Genomic DNA, 18,970 nt, shown 5'->3' with positions numbered 1-18,970 from the left:
TTATTGATTCATATATAGATTTGCTTGGATAATAAGCATGTTTAGGCATTTTTTAGATTTTTTGTTATCCTCAAGGGATAACTACCATCCCAAACCATCAAAACACTATGAATACATGCATATGTATGACAATATGTAAGATTAGTATTAGCTAGGGTGAATCCTGTTTTATTTTAATTGTTTCAGTAGATTAGTGGAAAATCCTGTATTTTTCATGTAATTGCTTCATAACAGAATCACATTAATATCTCCTAATAGTTAATGTTTGCTATTCCTAACCCAAGACACCACATAAACACCGAATACTTAAAACACTAATTCTTCTGTAGTGCAGTGGGACTCAGCCATCAACTTCCTTGAAAGGAATATTATTTTGTAACAGCTTACCTGGGAATCAGATGTTAGGGAAGTTGCTCAGTGGTTAGAGAGAGCTGATAGATGGATACAGTAGCAAATCAGAGTCTCCATGAGAGCATATGCTCTAATTTTGGCTGAAATACCCTTTACTGGTGGACTATGCTATTATAATTTTCTCCAACTTTTTTCTTGATTTTTACTGTTGTACAAATGGTGTGTCATTCTTTCCTTCTAGTTTTCTGAACTCTTCTCTGCTTCATGAGAGCTCTTCTCAAATCCAAACTCACTTTAAATCTGTCACAGCTACTTTTCCAAAACTAAAGTACCTTTTCTGACATTGTGAGGGAAATAACAAGTGCTACAATTCCAGCATGAGGACTGGAGCTGGTCAGTGATGGAGTGTTAACATCTCAACTTCGTGGACAATAGCACAATTTTTTTCTAATGATAAAAATATAAGTGCTTTTACCCTCAGTTTAAGAAAAAGTAAAAGAAGAATCAGTGATTTTAATTACCTGAAATCTTTTTCAAGTTGTGCAATATGTTCTTTCTGTAGACTTATTTGAGAATCTCTCTGTTGCACAGTTTCAATGAGGTATTTGTATGGCTGTTGTGCTTGGTTCAACAAAGAATTTGCTCTGTCAAGCTGCAAAAAAAGGTATCACTACCATTAATTTTTTAACTTATAAAGCACAATTATTACTGATTATTGATTATTACAATTATTATTGATTAGTACTGAACTATTATTGGATATTATTGTTTTTAACCAATTGCATATTAATATAAACTCCTAACCTTTTATTATATACACAAAAAAGGAAACATACCTCCTTCAAATTGATTACTAGTACACTATCTTCACACTTTTCTGTTCTAATTGTGTGCTATTTTCACTGCAATAATGATACCACTCTCTACACTCCCCTAATCTGCATTTTCAAGGGTTTTAATGTAACAGCTTCCATTGATTAAAAATAAAAGAAGAGTCACAATGCCTCTGTTTATGGTCTTATTGACTTACTGTGGTATTTTCTTCCCTCCTTTAAAAAGCTGAAGAGGTTGCATAATAAATACTGCACTTAAGTAGCAGTATTTGAGCCACGTTCAAACCAAAAGCTGAAAAAATCACTTTTGCATCAGCTTTTTATCCATGTTCTAGACTTCATCTAGATGACTGAACAAACTCTCAGTGGAAAAAGAAATAATGGGCTACTTAAGCATGCTGTAGTCTACAGGATCCCTAGTTTGTTCTAAAAAAAAAAATCAAGAAAAACAATAGCTGGGAGTACAAATCATGTAAAGACAGCAAAGAAAAGTTTTAGAACTTTACACAAAAAAGTTTAACTTTGTACTGGGTTGTATTATGATTTAATGTATACAATTATATGGTAAAAGATCAAAAATTTAATGACAGGATAAAAATTAGCTGAAGATGCTCCTGTGGAAAGCTGCAGGAATTTGAACTAAGGTCAGTGATACTGAATCTTTCATCAGTGAGGCAAGTAAAAAACTACTGTGGGTAAGGAATGAAGTGAAACACAGAACAATTTAAGACAAAGGATAGTGATATGGAAGAATACCAAGGATAACTATGATTCACCAATTTCCTTTCTTCCAAGTAAGAACCTGAAAGAATACGTTTTAGTCAAATAGAAATTACCATGATATACCTAAGAATACATAAAAAATTAAAGTATTGGTTAAAAAATCCCCAAACTTCACTGTACATGTATCTTTCATTGAAATAACCTATATAGACATATATATACATATACAATTTATAAAATTCAAGTAATTTAAAAATATGTAGAAATTTCAGTATTTGCACTCTGTGAAGTACTTGGGTGTAGTAATTCTAATTTGTAATTACTGTGGCTTTAAAAATCAAACTATTAAGCTGTTACTATTCCTGAAACAGTAAGCCTAGAAATTACATATGGTGGCATCATCTAATAGAAAACCTAGTTGTCCTTTTGTTCCTATGAGAAAAACTAAAAGATGATTTAAAGATTTTTTAAAAAAATTAGTTTGCCCTAATTCTGGGACCTTTCAAGCTGAGGTTTGTTAAATATCTTCAAAAGTGATTTAACAGAAGAGCTGTGTAAGAAGTAGTGATGCATTCATTGAACAATTAAGTATCAAACAGAACAAACTAGCTTGGCTGGCTGTTCTTCTCTTCAGAAATCAAAATGTTGTCTGTCTGGCTTACAGTCTTGTTTAGCCTGTAAAGTAATCTTCCTTTCAATATTAGTTGCAAAACACAATATAAACTTCTTTGAAAACTTCTATCATGGAGTTTTGGTTAGTTATGAGGCCATTTTTTAACATCAAATAGATAAAAAACACTATTTAGAAAAGATTTCATTTTATGAACAGCTGTTCTGTAATGTTTCTACATATTTGAATTTTTGTGTAATAATGATTTACCTCTTGTGAAATCTGTATTACTTGTTCCTTCTGATGTTCCAGATCTTTCACAAGCAATGAGTTTTGCTTTTCTAGCTGCAGCAATCTTCTTGCCAAGTGAACACTGTGCCAGTAAAAAGCAAGCTCAACTTGAATTTTTTCCAAGATAGGCAAAAGAAATTCTAACATTTATACTTCAGGATTTGATGGCCTTAATTTTTCACCAATGCTTAAACATTAACATATATAAACTATAGAGTTAAACATGCTGCATAGTCAAAGTTAGAAAAACAGTCAAAATATTACAAAATGTAACAGCCCTAAAATAACATTCCCAGAGTTATGCTATTGTAATATTTTATGCATAGTAATTACAATTTGTCCAATACTACACAACTGTAGAAATACTGTCAAAATCCTTCATCTAATTATGATTATTTACTTTTTAGCAATTTTACAAACTCACTTTAATTCTAACTTAAATAATGGTTTAAAGATGCTCATTAATATATGTTTTGCAGCAAAACACTGAAAATGTAGTATTATATCACTTTCAAAAGAGAGGCAAAATTGTTTTGTCTGATATTTAATATGCTAAATAATTTAATATTATTGCAAATTTTGTTTTAAATAAACTCTTATGTAAAGTCACAGATTAACTTTGAAGAGAAAGGATTATTGACCTACTTAAACAACCTAGTCAAAAAATTAGATCCTCAACCTCTTGCAAGCTTTATGTCCAGAATAAAAGAGGTGTGAATCTATTCAAGAGCACAGGTCCATGGGCAGGAAAGGGAAGATTCAATATGCACTGCAGAGCCGGCTAGCAGACATCTAACCTAGTCCTCCAAACTCCTATGAATCACAGAATGGGCAAGGTTGGAAGGGACCACAGTGGCCATCCAGTCCAACCTCCAGAGCCCGTTGTGCAGGACTGCATCCAGGTGGTTCTTGAGTAACTCCACAACCATTTCCTGACTATGATACAGAATCTAGGAGAGGGTAGAGTGGTCTAAAGCAGACTGACTGACCTGAAGCTCAGGCTTAAGCATGCATAAATCTAGATGATTGTACGAAGTTTATCGGAAAATTTGACCAGTCATAACATCCATCTCTTCCTCAGTAAAATGGAATAGACTTCTGGATTTGACAGAAGTCTTAACAATCTTTATCTGTGTTATAAACATACTCTTTCATGCACTAATCTCATCTAGTACAAAAGAGAAAGGAACCACTTTTTTGACTAGTAGCTATTAGAGTGTAAGTGAAAACTTGGATACCTTCCCATGGCAAATTTAGGAATGCAGCCCATTGTAATTTTCCAGGCTTCAACTACTCGGTGAACTTCACCTGAATTTGCAAATATTTAAGGATAACACAAGTACAGCTTTCAGGCATACTTTTTAGTATGTTTTTTGACTAGTTTGAATTGAAAGCAGAGACAAAGGGACTGATGTGCAAAGGCATCTTATGCTGGAAACATTTGATTCCAACTATACTAGAAAATTATGCAGTGCTCAAAAATGTGGTAATTCCTTGTTAGCAAACCACCAAAGTCATCCTGGTAGTGTTTTGTATTCTCTCATTAACACTTCCCAAGCAGTTCCTAGGCATAGCTGAGAAGTCAGCATGGCAAGCAAATTACTGCCAATATGTTGTTCACATGTAGTTTATCCTACACTGAGAACTGTTTTATGGCAACAGGTTTCTACAGGCCATTTGGTCTTGATGCTTCAGAGCGCTCCCAGGCAGGCTCAATTTAGTACTAAGGATGTACAATGCCTATGTTTGAAGTAATGAAGGAGCTGTTTTCTGGCAAGTGGCCAAAGAAGTACAGACCCCACACTGCTTGAAAAGGTCCATTTTGTACAAACTTTGAGAGACTGAAGTGCATGATGTGAACTTAAAGGAGCTCTTCATTTAGCGTCCCATATGTCTGGGATTAAAGAGCAGGTAGTGGACTCCAGAAAGAAGATTATTCCCATTTGTAATAGATTGTCTTTCCTTAAGCAATCCTAGAGAGCAGAAAATTTATCTGTGTTTCTTTAATGGTGCTAAATAGAGGATGGTGTCAGAGTCTTTGCTTTTAAAAACTTTGGCAGCTAAAGGCATCACACACATTATCTGCCTGGCAGTTTTCCTTGAATCAAAACAACAGGTAAACCATACACAGTCTTTTATGGCTTTTTAAATCTTTTTAATTCTAAAAGATAAAGAAACTCTATGAAGTCTCCAACACTATTATGAAGGATTAAGTCAGTTTATTAGTCAATGCCTTTTGGAACAAAAGTGGAGCATATGAGTCATTCCAAGAGAGCTGCTTCTAAGCTCAAAAAGTGTCTTCCAAGCATATCTGAAATCCTGGCCTGATCATCAGATTGAGCATTCAAAGGCAATTCAAAAGAGTTGTCATATGCGTAAATAATCTAAACTGAATCAAATAAAGTGAGGAAAAAGAAGGATCAAAGTGGAAACTCAGAAAAGTGCCCAAACTATTGACAAAAGAGGAATAAACTGAAGCTTTAGGAAATGGTGCTCTCAACAGTTTTCTAAACCAGGTGTGCAACAGGGTCATGGAGGCTTTTTGCACACTCTTCACCTTCCAGGGACGGTGACTCCACCACCTTCCTGGGCAGCCTATTCCAATGCTTGACAACCACTTCTGTGAAGAACTTGTCCAACCTGAACCTCCCCTGGCAAGCCTGAGGTCATTTCCTTTTAGCCCGTTGTTAGTTGTGTGGGAGAACTGAGTCACAGCCACTACACACAAGCTCACAATGAGCCATTCAAATGTCACTATTATTTCTTAAAGACAATGCATAATATAAATTTATTAGTTCAAAATGACTATGATCAAGAGGCATGTTTTTCACCTATGCATCATTTTAGTCTGTTTATCAAATTTTCAAATTGACCAAATCAGAGTAAACTAAAAAAAATGCAAGTGGAATAAGACCCTGTATTAGTGAAGATAAAATAGTTATGCTCTGAACTACTGTCCTTCTTCATATCCTGACATAGTAAGTTTTTCTTACTATTAAATACAATGATTTTTAGGTTATTAATAATGCATATGCTATTATATAAATGTAAACAATGTAACTAATCTGTTTTTACAGCTGCTTAATTTTATACAATTATAATTAATCTTTCTAAAAGTCAGTGAGAAGAGGTTTTAAAATGACGTACAAAAATATGCTCATTCATATGTATCAACTACATTAACAGGTCCTAGTTCTCAATCTATTCCTGTAAACTTAAGCCATTAAAAAACCTCTTCATGTTAATCAAACTAGCTGGATCTTAATACAAAACCTAATGCATGTAATCTTCATTTAGTTTATCTCAAACAAGTGAATTCATGAAGTACTCTTTTTTTACCTTTGCTTTAGTCGTCTTTTGGCTGTTGTAGGAACATTAGCACCATATCCATATGAGAAAAGAACCCTTTCAGCTTCAACTTCATCTTCCACTGCAAAAAAATGCAGAAAGGGGCTGTTGAAGAACAGTGCCAGAACTTATAAACTTCTAAGCAATTCTATCTACAACTCAACATGCAAAAACATTTTTCTAGAAGCTAAATTTTCAGTTGGTGTAACCTTCTGGGCTTGAGTGGAACAGTTTTTTTCACCATTAACATCAAATTTAGTGCCACGCTTTAATTACTTACAACACTTCTCATTTTTATCTTTAACGTAAGACTTATGCAATATAAAAGTAAAGAAAAATAGTTCAATTATCTTGAATATTCATACTGTTGGTATGGTCACAAAATACATACTACTTGTATAAGTTTACTTCAGCAGTAGAAAGTTAGGTTGCTTAAGTTTTTAACCTAAATAATTAATTCTCAGTGCATACATGAGAAGGTAGAGGAAGACAAAATTTGAAGTGTTTAAGGTGACAGGACATAACAAAGTCCATGGGACCAGAAGGGACACATCTGATGTTGCAAATGGTCACAGTGAAGCTGCTCACTATGGTTTTTGAAAGGCTGTGTGATCAGAAATTTCAGCACACTTGATGAAAACAAATGCCATCCATTTCTTCAGAGAAGGCCAAAAAAAGAGCTTCTTAAGTACATGCAAAATAGAAATATTAAAAACAATCTCTGCTTCCATAGGTGATTGATTTCTGAAAACACATTTCTAAGGGTTTTAAACAGATTATAATTGCTTTGAAAGGAAATCCCAATAGCAGCAAGATTAAAATGTCTATGTTCATATTTCAAGTACTGGAATTCTCGTTTCCGCTCTCCTGTAAGATGAAGTGGGCCAGGGAAAAAAAAAAGAAAAAGAAAAAGAGTAAGTGTATGTGTGAAATAGAAAGAGGCAGAGAGAGTGGGACAGAGAGGAGGTGTAAAGGGGGACAATGAGAAAAATGGGAGCGGCAGGGGTGTGAGAGAAAGAGGGAGAACAAGTAAACACCAGCCCAGGCGCCACACAAAAGCTTTGCTGAATCAAATAGTTGTACACGGGAGAAACAAATGTAGGAAATTATATGAGTCCTATCTGACTCATCTTTCTTAATGCTCAAGTGCATCAAAATCAGAAATACCTCCATTTCTCAACAACTTGCAAAATGCTGTAACTTCTTTGCCTCTTGTCTAATACCCTTGTAATGCTATTTTAAACAAGGATTCTTAAAACACATTTAGAAAGAGAAAAGCCTCTAGAACAGCACCTGTGGTAAGTCACATATCTAGTACATTAAAAACAATATAGAAATTTCAGTAAGTATGACAGAAAAAGTTTACTAACGTGGCACTACAAAGACACCAGCACTTCAGAGCTGTCTTAAATATGACAAAGACTTCTTAGGTGCTGTTAAACACCTCTGGTTCAGAAAATCATAAAGAATAATTTATCCTGCTTTGTTAATACCCTTCTTTTTGGTTACATATTCAGTGTCAAATGACTCAGAAAAATGTCAGTAAGATCCTGTCCTGTAAATTCAGATCTGTCTCTAGTGCCCAGTAAATGTCACATCAGGAAGACAAACACAAAAGAAATTGGAAATGTTGTAGGTATCGAAATAATATTCTGTATCAGTGTGTGCTTCTCTTCTCTTACAACATTCCAGGCTCTTCACCTGACTTTGTGGTGTAAATTTACATTTTATAAGCTAGGGGACACTTCTTAATGACAGTCTCTTATGCTACTCAGCAAGGACGTGCCATTGTGAGGATATAGATGGGTTCAGTCTTTTTCTTAGAAAGATACTGAACAATGGAAACAAGAAAAATCAAACAACTAGTCTACAACAAAAATACCCTAGCATGAAGATTGTACTCTGAAAAGGAAGAATAGACAAAGGCCAAGGAAATTTACTACTGTTATTCATCTGGAAACCTCTTAGGCACTGTAAGAACTGGCTATATAAATTGTTGATAGCTTCCTGAATAAGCTGTTTCATGTCATTTCAATATTAATAAAGTGAGGCATAATGATCAGGAAGTAACAGTAAAAATTCAGTGATCTCTTCCACATGCATATTTTCCAAAGGGAAAAAAAAAGTGCATATATATGTGATTTATATATTATATGACAAAAGCCATCTCACATGTGTAAATAAATACACAGTTTATTAAAAAGTCCAGAGAACCCAACCCTCACTGACATCCCTAAATAGTGTAAAACAGCAGAGGCTTCATGACTCAGGATGAAGAAAAAAGAATTATATGCTATTTAAATATAAAGAGGTGACCACAGGAATGAAGATTAATCCTTATTATCACTAGAGTCTGTAGAAAACTCTAATTGTCTTCCACACAATACTTCAGTCTAAATTATATTCCAAGAAAGATGGACTGAAGTATTTCCATAAAACACTTGATTTAAAAAATAGTTATACTTCCTTTCAGTTATTTTTCTACCATTACCTATTGATGACATTTAACTATCAGGGCATAATTTGAGACACAGAAGGAAGTACATCTGTCTTCTCCTTCAAAGTGTTTATTTAAAAAAATTACTTTTTTCCTTCTGTTTTCCCTAATATACTAGACTTAACTAGTATTAATGTTAACTTTGTATATCAAATACAGTGAAATAGCAAGTTCAGTATTAAAGAGAAAGTATATTGAAATAATATTAAGCTATGACTCCTTTTTTTCTCCAAGGAAATCAGAAAATAGTCACTATATTTTAAAATAACAGTTCATTTGCAAATTTTCCTTTCTTTAGCATTCTGCAGCATAGAATGTTAATTGTAATTAAAATAGATATTTGAGAAGTTAAGAATGATGTGGTAAAAAACTTAACTGCTGTCCCAAGATGCATTAGAAAACGTAAACCAATGTAAACAAAAACCAGTGTTCTGAACTCTACTTTCTCCTTGAAGAAAATGAAGGTAAGGTCCAAAAAAATGTATTACTGACTAAAACAGAAGTGTGTATACAGCAAACATGCAAACATGCTTATGGTCAGACTGGAACCTTTGGGTACTCAGGCCATTCTAAGTACAGGCTGCAGTGCATAAAATGTGCAGTCTGGTCACTAACATTACTACATCTTGATAATGCACACTTTATCAGACACTACTGTTTATATATAAAGCTTATGCAATAATCTTCTATACTTTATAAATTGTGACTATTTTTTGAAGGAGGAAGAAGAAGAAAAGGAGATGACAGTTGAATTAGTCTGAAATTTTAAAATATCCTACTCTGTCTACCCACTGGCTAAAAGATTTCAAGATTAGAGTCAGAGTTTCTAATTAGAAATTAATTGCTTTGTGGATTGATTTAGGCTAAGAACCAAATAGAGATTTTACACAAATTTTGCTGTGTTTGGGAACATTTTAATTTTTTCAAATAAGAGACAGAAATTTTCAAGAGTAATCAGGTAAGAATTTAATCCATGGTTTAGTACTTGGAACAGACTGAGCTGCCACAAGCAACTACTTAATGTCTAATTCAACAGAAGGAAGAGGTTTTTTCCTCCTTCCAATTAGTTAAAAAATTCACATTAATCACTGTAATGAAATATAAAACCTGTATTTGCCTGTCAACAAAGAGGGCTTCCTGACATTTAAAATGTACTAAAATAATGGACAAATCCTAAAGGATGTATCTAATTATAATGGATAATTAGAATAAGGAAAAGAGAAATGACTGAATACTGAGCTGATTTTCAATAACCACAAACTTAAACATATGGATGTTTGATACATATTTACAGGTACACTTAGAAACCCGTCATTAATATTTTCTATCAAAATAATTATTGCCTTTTACTTGTCAGGCATAACGAAGAAGAATGACAGACACTGTAATTCTTTCCAAGTCATGAGAAAAATGATATTGTAATGCCAGAAACACTTACAGATAAAACAACTTGTGACAGAACTTACTTTCTGCTGTCTGCAGTATTATCTCATCAAGCTCTTTTTCAAGTTTTTCGTACGTATCTAGTCTTGCTTGAAACTCAGCATTCTGTGTTTGAAGCTCAATAATGCGGGTTTCACTAGAAGACTGAAGACTGTAAAACTCCTTTGTAAGCACCTGTGAGAATGAATAATGGAACCATCAGGGATTCAGCATTACAGTGATTTTTGAATGAGGCAAAATATAATACATATAAAATGTGTACTGGTATGATAGCAAATATTTGATGTAAGTTTTGCACAGCAAAGATTAAAGTACTTTAAAAAGTAGTTATTCTTTCAATAATATGATCTTGCAAAGATTAAACTCTCAGATCTTAGGCCTATCTGCTGAGGCCTTATTAATTCTAAGAAGCTGTCTGAAAAAGCTGCAAGAATTTTAAAGGAAACTTAGGAAAAGCCAGGTAACAACTAAAAAAATTTACACACAGCAGTCAAAATAGCATAAATGCAATAATTTTTGTTGCTTTAACTGGATTCTGACTTCAGTCATCAATTTATGAACATTCCTTTGCAGAATACAAATACAAAAATTTGCCATTAAAGCCATACCAGTCTTATTACTTACTTATTAATAAAAGGTAATATGCTATTAACATTCAAGGCTTATGTAAATACTTAATCCACTAAGCTTAAACAAAAGACTCATATTCAAAATTAAAAGCTATGAAGGCCTGCATAATAATTTAAGTTTGATAAAGTACTTGATAATAGGAAAAAACATTGACCAAATAAACACATCAAACTGGAATAAGAAAGTCCTTGATATGTAAAATAGCAATCTACATACTTTGCAGAAAAAATCCCACCATACAGGTAAAGTAATAACCAAGCGGTACTGCTGTGAAATTTCATATTAAGTTCCAAGTAAAAATCACAAACATTCAGAATGACAAGTGAATATAGACTTGCAGGTACAGAAATATATACACAGTGTGCAGAGCAGTAATATTAGAGTCACTGTTGAAACCATGAAAGAATTCACAATGCTTAGAGAAACAAGCCACTTGAATATCAAAGGTTCAGTCCAGTGTCACAGAAGAAATACATGTATATGTCAAAACTGGGCAACATAAAAACCATCTGTTTCCTAGGTTAGCAAGAGAAACTACTCTATGCCCTAAATAAAAGCAAGAGTTAGTCCAGAAAGCTGTAGCTGAGCCACAAGATACCAGTGCCAACACTATTAATAAAGACTAACGTCCTGTAATGGTAGGGAAAAAACCTTAGTACATTAATGCTATATATAGGAAAGAAAATTAAAAAACCCCAAGAATTCAGTCAAAAGGAACAAAAAAATAAAAGCTTCAGACATCAAATATTAATTCTGCAAGAATATTTCTTAATGAAAGAGCACTTAAGCGCATATTTCTAAATGAAAGAATTTAAAAGTGTCTCTCTAAAGAGAAAAACAAGTGCCAAAAGTGTCAGTAGAATTGAATGCCAAATATTTGAGTTATTGTCAGATCAAAAAATTTCCACAAAGAAAATGAAAATATAACTCAAATTGAACTACATTCTCCAAGTTTAGACATGTCTGTGCAATTAAAAATCTATTTAGCAATCTCTAAGTTTAGCAAAACTGGCACTCCCAGTGCTTGTGACCACAACTAACCCCATCAGCCAGGATCTGAATGTCCCAATACGGACAAAACAAGAAATTAAAGTCTATCTGAAGCTCTCTAATTCTGTTGCCACTCTGTAGTTCCTTTTCATAAACAACTTAGCCAGGTTTAGCACTAGAAATGTGGGAATCTGAAGACTGGCATCCTTCCCCCAAAAAACAAAGGCTGCCATACAAATAATTTTCTTCTGTCCAGTCCAGTTTGTATCCTGACATTCGTTTGAAACTACCAATCTCATTTAATCTCATAAATAGCACTCTATGATATCTTTTTGGGACTAAATTTGGACAGGTGAAGAAATGTGGTTTTAAAGTAAGTGTTCTCTGTGGAATACTCACATTTCCAAGATTAAAATAAGTGAACAGGATATGATATGTATGTTTTGAAGATGATGAGTTCTAAGCTTGTAGAGATGAAGAGGCCCAAGTGGTTAAAGCCCACATAAACAGGTGCATTGGCTGCAGGTGCCCAGGCTGTGTCCCTCAGCCAAAAGTGCTGCACCTCAAGGAAACTCTACTTAATAAAGCACAAAAATGGTGCATGGCAGTGAGGAGTGAGGGGAAAAAAAGTGAGAGAGGGCCATGTTGCTGACACTGAGGTGACATGAGGAGGGCATGAGGTGCTCTGCAGCCCATGGTGGAGCAGGTTGCTTCCCTGCAGACCATGAAAGACCATACCAAAGATGGCCACACTGCAGCCCATAGAAGACCCCATACTGGAGCAGGTGGACATCCCCAGAAGGGACTGCAACCTGTGGAGAGCCCAGATAGGAGGGAAAGTTTCTCCTGAAGGAAGCTGCAGGACATCGAGGATCCACAGGAGCAGGATAAAAAAGTGTGAGGAGGAAACTCCTCCTGAGAGGAGCTGCTATGGACTGACTTGAGCCCCTATTTTCCATCCCTCCCTGCACTGCACTGGAAGGGGGAGGTACAAGGGTCAGAAATGAGGGAGGAAAGTTAAAATAAAAGAGAACAGGGTGGGCAAAGATGTTTTACTTTTTGTCTTTGTTCCTCACCATCCAACCTGTAAATGGGTAATAAGTGAAATTAGTTTTCCCCAGATCAAGTCTGTTTTGCCCATGATGGTAATTGGCAAGTGATGTCCCTATCTTTATATCAACCCATGCTCTTTAAAAGCTTATTTACCCCACCCTCATCCTCTTTAGGAGGAATGAGTGACTGGGTGGGTGTCAAGCATCCCACCAAGGTAACCCATCATGCCAGGACTAGCAAGGTTAGGTCTTTTCAATGCTGTATACACCATGCTCACCTTGACTTTTTTAGCTGAGAAAAATTTATTCCAGAAATTGTATATCAATACAAATTATTTTATTATTTTATTATGTAACAGTACTATTACAGGTCCTAGCTGCAAATAATGACACTGAATTCACTGTACCTTTTTTGGTGAAACTGTCTTCTCTCCCTACAATCCTCACACAGACTGGCATAAGCAGCTCTGTGATACAAGCAGATAAATAAGCCCCACATGAATGAGGTTCTGTCTTTAACATCTTTCCATAAGAGATTGTTTTGCTTTTTCCTCTCCCTGTGACCTTCTGTTCCATTAAACTGATCAAACATAGTAAGCTGTGTCATTTGACTCTGCTTCTGGGTCATTTGACCACAGTTTGGTGGAGATACTAATTCAGCCACGCCATGTTGTTACTTTTTCTCCAAGCTTTTCCACTTTACATTCAAATTGAAAACAACTATGTTAATGCCCTGTAAAGTGTCTCTTTATATAACATACCTCCAACTTTCTCTGGTATTTCTCACATTCCATTTGGCACTGTGAAAGATTCTTAGCTGTTTCTTGTTGCATGAGTTGAACATGTTCAGTTTCAAAGGACTTTAACTTACTTTGGTGAAGAAGTTCAGCAACTTTGCTTTCTGTGCCAAGCTGCATTTGTCTATACCTAAAAGAAAAATGAAAAAAAAAAGTTTTGACAATTCAAAAATAAGCAAAGTTGGAATATATCCTAGCTCTGTTCACCACAGATATAAAATTCAAAAATTAATATTGTAGTATTTTGTAGACCTTAATAAGTATTAGTATGCAACTACTGTAACCTGTATTTAGGACAGCATTAGGAAAATTCATTATTATAATGACAATACAACACAGTAGGCGGAAACATCTGTCAATGGCTTTTCTAAATATGTTATTAATGTGGAATCAAATGACAATGACTTTACAGCATACCTATTTTCCTTATTCTTAAGGAGTTAGATCAATGTGAATCTCCTTCTTGGTAGACAAATGCATGCACTGAAGTGTTTTTATTGGAGAGACACTAATGAAATTTTGCCCTCCCTCTTCACCACCACGTGTTACATGTGGTAGGGAGAAGGGACATTAGACATCAGTGATATCAGTGGTGCACCCTTTGAGATATATGGGTATTTGCTACACTGCTTCTTCCATACCCAATGATATAAAGAAAACTCAGACCACAATGGTGTAATTATTTCCACAGTCACTCAGAATCACAGATCCTTCTCAAAAAACAGAAATTAAGTATAATTTTTAGAAAATCACTATAAGGTAGTTATAAGTGACAAATAAGATTCCACTCAGAAGTGGACTTCATTTATCTTATTCATCCATTCTACTTAACAGGCAATCTCAAAAATGAGGTGTAAAAAAGTTTGACAATAGAATACTATAATATTAGATTGATGAAAATTTAGGTGATGTGAAGAACAGGAGATAATCTAAAGAATCTTCACATTAAATAACATACAAAATTCAAAAGACATATATGCAAAGTAAATCACAGGTTTTAAAAATGCTCCTTACTGTATACATTAAATGATGAACTCCTACCTGACTGTTTTCATTCATAAGTGAGATGTTAGGATTTATTATACGTGATAAAACCATTAAAACTTTGGTTCAGTTTTAAATAATGGTAAAAACAAACATTTTGGAAATTGCTGTGGAAGAAATAAATAATGCAGAACTCACTGTGTCACTTTGCCATGTTGTTGCCTGCATTACTGAATGCTGGCAACCATTCTAGAACCTCACATGACAAGGAACAGAAGTGTCAGAGCATCAGAGAAGGTAGGAAGGGTTACATCTGACATGCAGCAACATCACACACTCACACAATTGCACTGTGTGGAATAAATCACCTAAGCAAGCTAGGACCCTACAGCTTGGAAAAGAGATGGCATAAGGAAAAGGAAGAAATAAGGGGCTTGTCACATCATGAGAAGGGAGAACAGAGATAGGAATCAACTGTATTTTCCAATAGATGAATGAGAAGTCATCCAATGATGCAGAATGAGAACAAATATGAATTGCTCTTCATGCATGAAAGCTGTGGAATTCCTTACAATAAGATGCTGTGGATGCTAAAAAATAACATTTATTTGAGAGAATACTGAACAACTTGAGGCAGAGAACTTCTTGGAGTACCATTAAATGCAAGATGGTACTTATCACACTGAAGCCACTTCACAACAAATTGCAAGATTTCCAGATAAACCTTTACTCTAGCCCAGCATGGCTGTTGTGTTAGCTGTCATCTGTCAAATAACAGTTGCAACACAATTCCACCCTATTTAGCACCTAATCTTTAGGTGGGATGGAGAGTGTTTAACAAAACCAAGAGGATTACTTCAAATATTTTCCCTGAGGATTTCAGATGTAGGAATGTTTCTAAGGCACAAAGAAGGAACAATTTTCACTGGAATTAATTTGAACAGAACAAACAGGTGTCATTATGATGTCCCTGATAATCGCTCTGTAGACAGCCATTTATGTATAAATAGTCCAATGCATGAATAAGATTGTTTCCTCACTGCATGAGCAGAGCTTGGAAGTTCTGCATACTGAGCTCATCTTAAGTTTTTCTTTTAAAAACGATTTATTTTTTCAATAGCATGACATTTGTTCTCAAACAGAGTTATGGCACTCAAGCTGCTAAACGCCAGTTACCTATCCACTACTTCAGCCATTTCAAGTGCTGATACCTTCATTACTGTCTTCTGACTATATGTTCCTGTTTCCATTTTACCACACAAAAAAATTTCAGCACTCTAGAATCCTCCACACTTTGCACCCAAGTGGCTGCAGACATGACACTAAATCTGTCCCATTACACACATTGTTTATAAACCTGGGAAGAATGCTTTGGAACAAAATAGTTAAGTCTTAATGAAGACACATGTCATTCAGCCAACAAACCAATGAAACACACAAATTTAATTTAATTATTAGTTATATTTATTGACTTCCAGCAACAAATTCACACCTTCCACCTCAACACAAAACAAACAGCAATGCCTTCCTGTACACAGCCTCAGACTTTCAACCACTCTGAGCTTCAATGACCTGTACTGTACTGAGCTGACACACTGGAAATATGCATGAACAGAGGCAACCCATACTTCTCTGTACCTACTTTCTATACTTGGTGGAGAAGTCTGTAGTTCTCTGATGATTCAATCAACTGGGTGCTTTCAGAGCATGCTTCTCTACCCAATTATGAGCAGTAACTTCAGAAAGAAGTTTTATCCTTTGTTTTGGAAATTTGAAGTAGTTTACACGAGCATGATCTGTTTTGCACTGGCAAGGTTATGATGGGTCAGTTTTCCTTTAACCTTACTACACTGTTGATCTCACTAGTAACTCCTTCACCACAGCACCATTCAGAGTTTCTCTGTCATATTTGCTTTTCCTCAGCCAGATAATATCTCTGCTTTCTTGGCTACTATTTCAGCTCAAGTGTGTGTGCATGTGTGTACAGAGTCATGTAACACAATGTGCTGAAATACATTCCTTTATCTGCCTAGATGGTCTCTGAGGGAAAACAAAAAAAAACCCAAAAACCACCCCATGCTTTAATACTACTATTATGGAAAAAAAACAAACAGTGGAATGTGGGTCTGCAGGATTTTTCTCCGTCAAGAAATTTTAGCAAACTTGATATAATGAAAGAGTAGAGTTTTAAGTCTCACAGAAGAATGAGGGCTGGGAATCAAAGAGAAATAACAGACTGAGCCAATGAAAAAAATCTCACACGAAAGAATCATCTAGAATGAGGTCTCCATTCCTTTATGTCTCTCTGCCATTAGGTTGACCAGTCAATGACGCCTCAAGTTTGCTAATGCAGTGATACAATGGTTATCAAAAAAATTATTACTAGAGTAAAGGAGAAGAGGGAATACTCAGAGAGGGACTTGAACTCTCTTTTGTAAGGTTTGAAAGATTTTTTAATCAGAGAAGCTTGTTTTTCAAGTAGTGAATAATGATATAATAATGTGTCAAAATATGCATACCAGAGAGCAAACAGAAAGATTTAATGGTAAAATCATGTAGTCTGGATACTGAAGAAAATATGGCAACCAAGTCTTTTTGAATGAAGGGACTATAAACTGCCCACCTACAGAACCTGAGATGTACAGCAGTACTCCTTAAAAAGGCAATTGAACAATTGTACATTAGAAGACAATAAATTTGTAAAATTACCCTTTTAAGAAATGACAAATCATAGTACTAAACTTGTTGATAAGAAAGAATGACAAGCAAGTAAATAAAAATAATGCATGTTACAAAGAAAGTCCTACCAAAATGATACAACCTAAAGCTTTGTGGGATATATTTTAAAATTGTTTTCAAGTTTAAAAATGGAAAGAAACCCTGTAAGTTGTGAAATCACCCTGAGTACACAGTTGGGTCAGTTCCAGATCTAAGATCTTTAAGGCAATTAGAATATACTCTCATATTTGTACAAATGTCTGTGCTTTGGTTCAGTGCCAAATTTGCAAAGAAAGCTAAAGACATTTTCTCCCTAACCTGTCCTCTTGGAAACCTCCTACTTCCAGCCCCAACATGCCCCCTCGTGCTCCTGACCTTCTCCTTCTCTGTCCTAGCACCAGCCCAGTCTCTTGAATTCCAATTCTCTTTTCATTCTTTATTCCCAGGATATCTGTTTTTCTTCTTTTCTATGTTCATAGCCTCTTCAGCCTCCATTCCTATCTTATAACCCTACTCTCTGCATTCTGGATTTCTCTCTACTCCTTCACCACCCTTGGAGTTTGGCATCCTTCCTCAAATCCTACCCATCCATACCTTTTGCAATTTGAGGTTCAAATCCTAGTTTAACTTTCTCACCTTCTGCAACTGAGTCTGCCTGTTAAGTCCTCCTCACTTCCAAAGTGCCCTAACCTAAGTATAAAAGTACACAAATGAATTTTCCTTACTCTCCTTTGTGCCAATTGGAGTCACAGAAGGAGAAACAGTGGTCCAGAAGGACGTCAATTAAATTCAATCTGCCACAGACTGCACAAATCCTGTCCATACATGCAGCAAACTGCCAGACCCCAGTTCAAACATGGGTACTCAAAGGACCTTGTTTCCACTCGCTCTCTTTTTGTTCCTTGGCACTAAAAACTGGTTGCCTTATTTCTGAACAATCAAAAATTTCCCATGATTTGTGTTCACATGCTACTCACTAAATAATTAAAAATGTAAGAACTCAGATCTTTAGTTTTCAAGTGCTTTCATTGTTCAGCTTTTGCAGCGCTCAGATTAAGTCTCATTAGTCATGTATCTGGCTGATTTCACAAAATGAAAGTCTGTTTCAATATTTACTGGAAAATGGGTAAGAAATCTGTCATTAATTTAAAAAGACATATTTTATGAAGTTTTTATACCAACTTTATAGGAATTTTCAGGTTTTTGTAGTATTTATTACTTTGTTCATGTCTATCAAATACATTAAACTATTTCTAAGCTGGTCTAAAATAACAATGCACTTGGTAACAACAAATTTAAATACTTCCAATAACAACAAAAGCTCTGAGTATAATGATTAAACACAAGATAAAACATGTCATTTGCAAACTGTTTAAGCAATGAAAAATTTGTTTGTGGAAATAATTTTCACTTAAAATCTGTTTTTCCCAAACAACATGCTGAGATTTTTTTCAGTACAATATTCCTGGTTCAGGTTGTAATTAAAAAAAATAAATCCAGAAACATATAGCTTAGACACTAAAGGGTAAACTTGATTTAGCATTCAAGTTCTTACCAGATGTTACATTTGCTTCGTATCAAGTAATTAAGCATACAGTACTTTTGCATGTGGTTCAGTAAAATCTGAGAGAGAAAGCTTAGAAGCTTTGTTTAAAGCTGCTTGCTTCAAAGCAGATTTTTGTGTTTTGCAGCATCCTAAGCAT

The 18,970-nt window shown here is 34.9% G+C and overlaps 1 protein-coding gene across 3 annotated transcripts in view; it reads right to left on the bottom strand.

Moving 5' to 3' along the window:
• PIBF1 (progesterone immunomodulatory binding factor 1) overlaps nucleotides 1–18,970 on the bottom strand; it is a 106,528-nt gene that overhangs the window by 30,240 nt on the left and 57,318 nt on the right. For all 3 annotated transcript variants that reach the window (XM_063149426.1, XM_063149427.1, XM_063149428.1), the window contains exons 11-15: nucleotides 13,530–13,695; nucleotides 10,120–10,270; nucleotides 6,148–6,238; nucleotides 2,788–2,890; nucleotides 873–1,003 (exon numbers count right to left, since the gene is read on the bottom strand). In XM_063149426.1, coding sequence (XP_063005496.1) covers nucleotides 873–1,003; nucleotides 2,788–2,890; nucleotides 6,148–6,238; nucleotides 10,120–10,270; nucleotides 13,530–13,695 — 642 coding nt within the window. The remainder of the gene's footprint in view (nucleotides 1–872; nucleotides 1,004–2,787; nucleotides 2,891–6,147; nucleotides 6,239–10,119; nucleotides 10,271–13,529; nucleotides 13,696–18,970) is intronic.

Source organism: Melospiza melodia, chromosome 2 (genome assembly GCF_035770615.1).
Source record: "Melospiza melodia melodia isolate bMelMel2 chromosome 2, bMelMel2.pri, whole genome shotgun sequence".
Taxonomy (NCBI): domain Eukaryota; kingdom Metazoa; phylum Chordata; class Aves; order Passeriformes; family Passerellidae; genus Melospiza; species Melospiza melodia.
The sequence above is the reverse complement of the archived record's forward strand: the minus strand, read 5'-3'. Positions and strand labels throughout refer to the sequence as shown.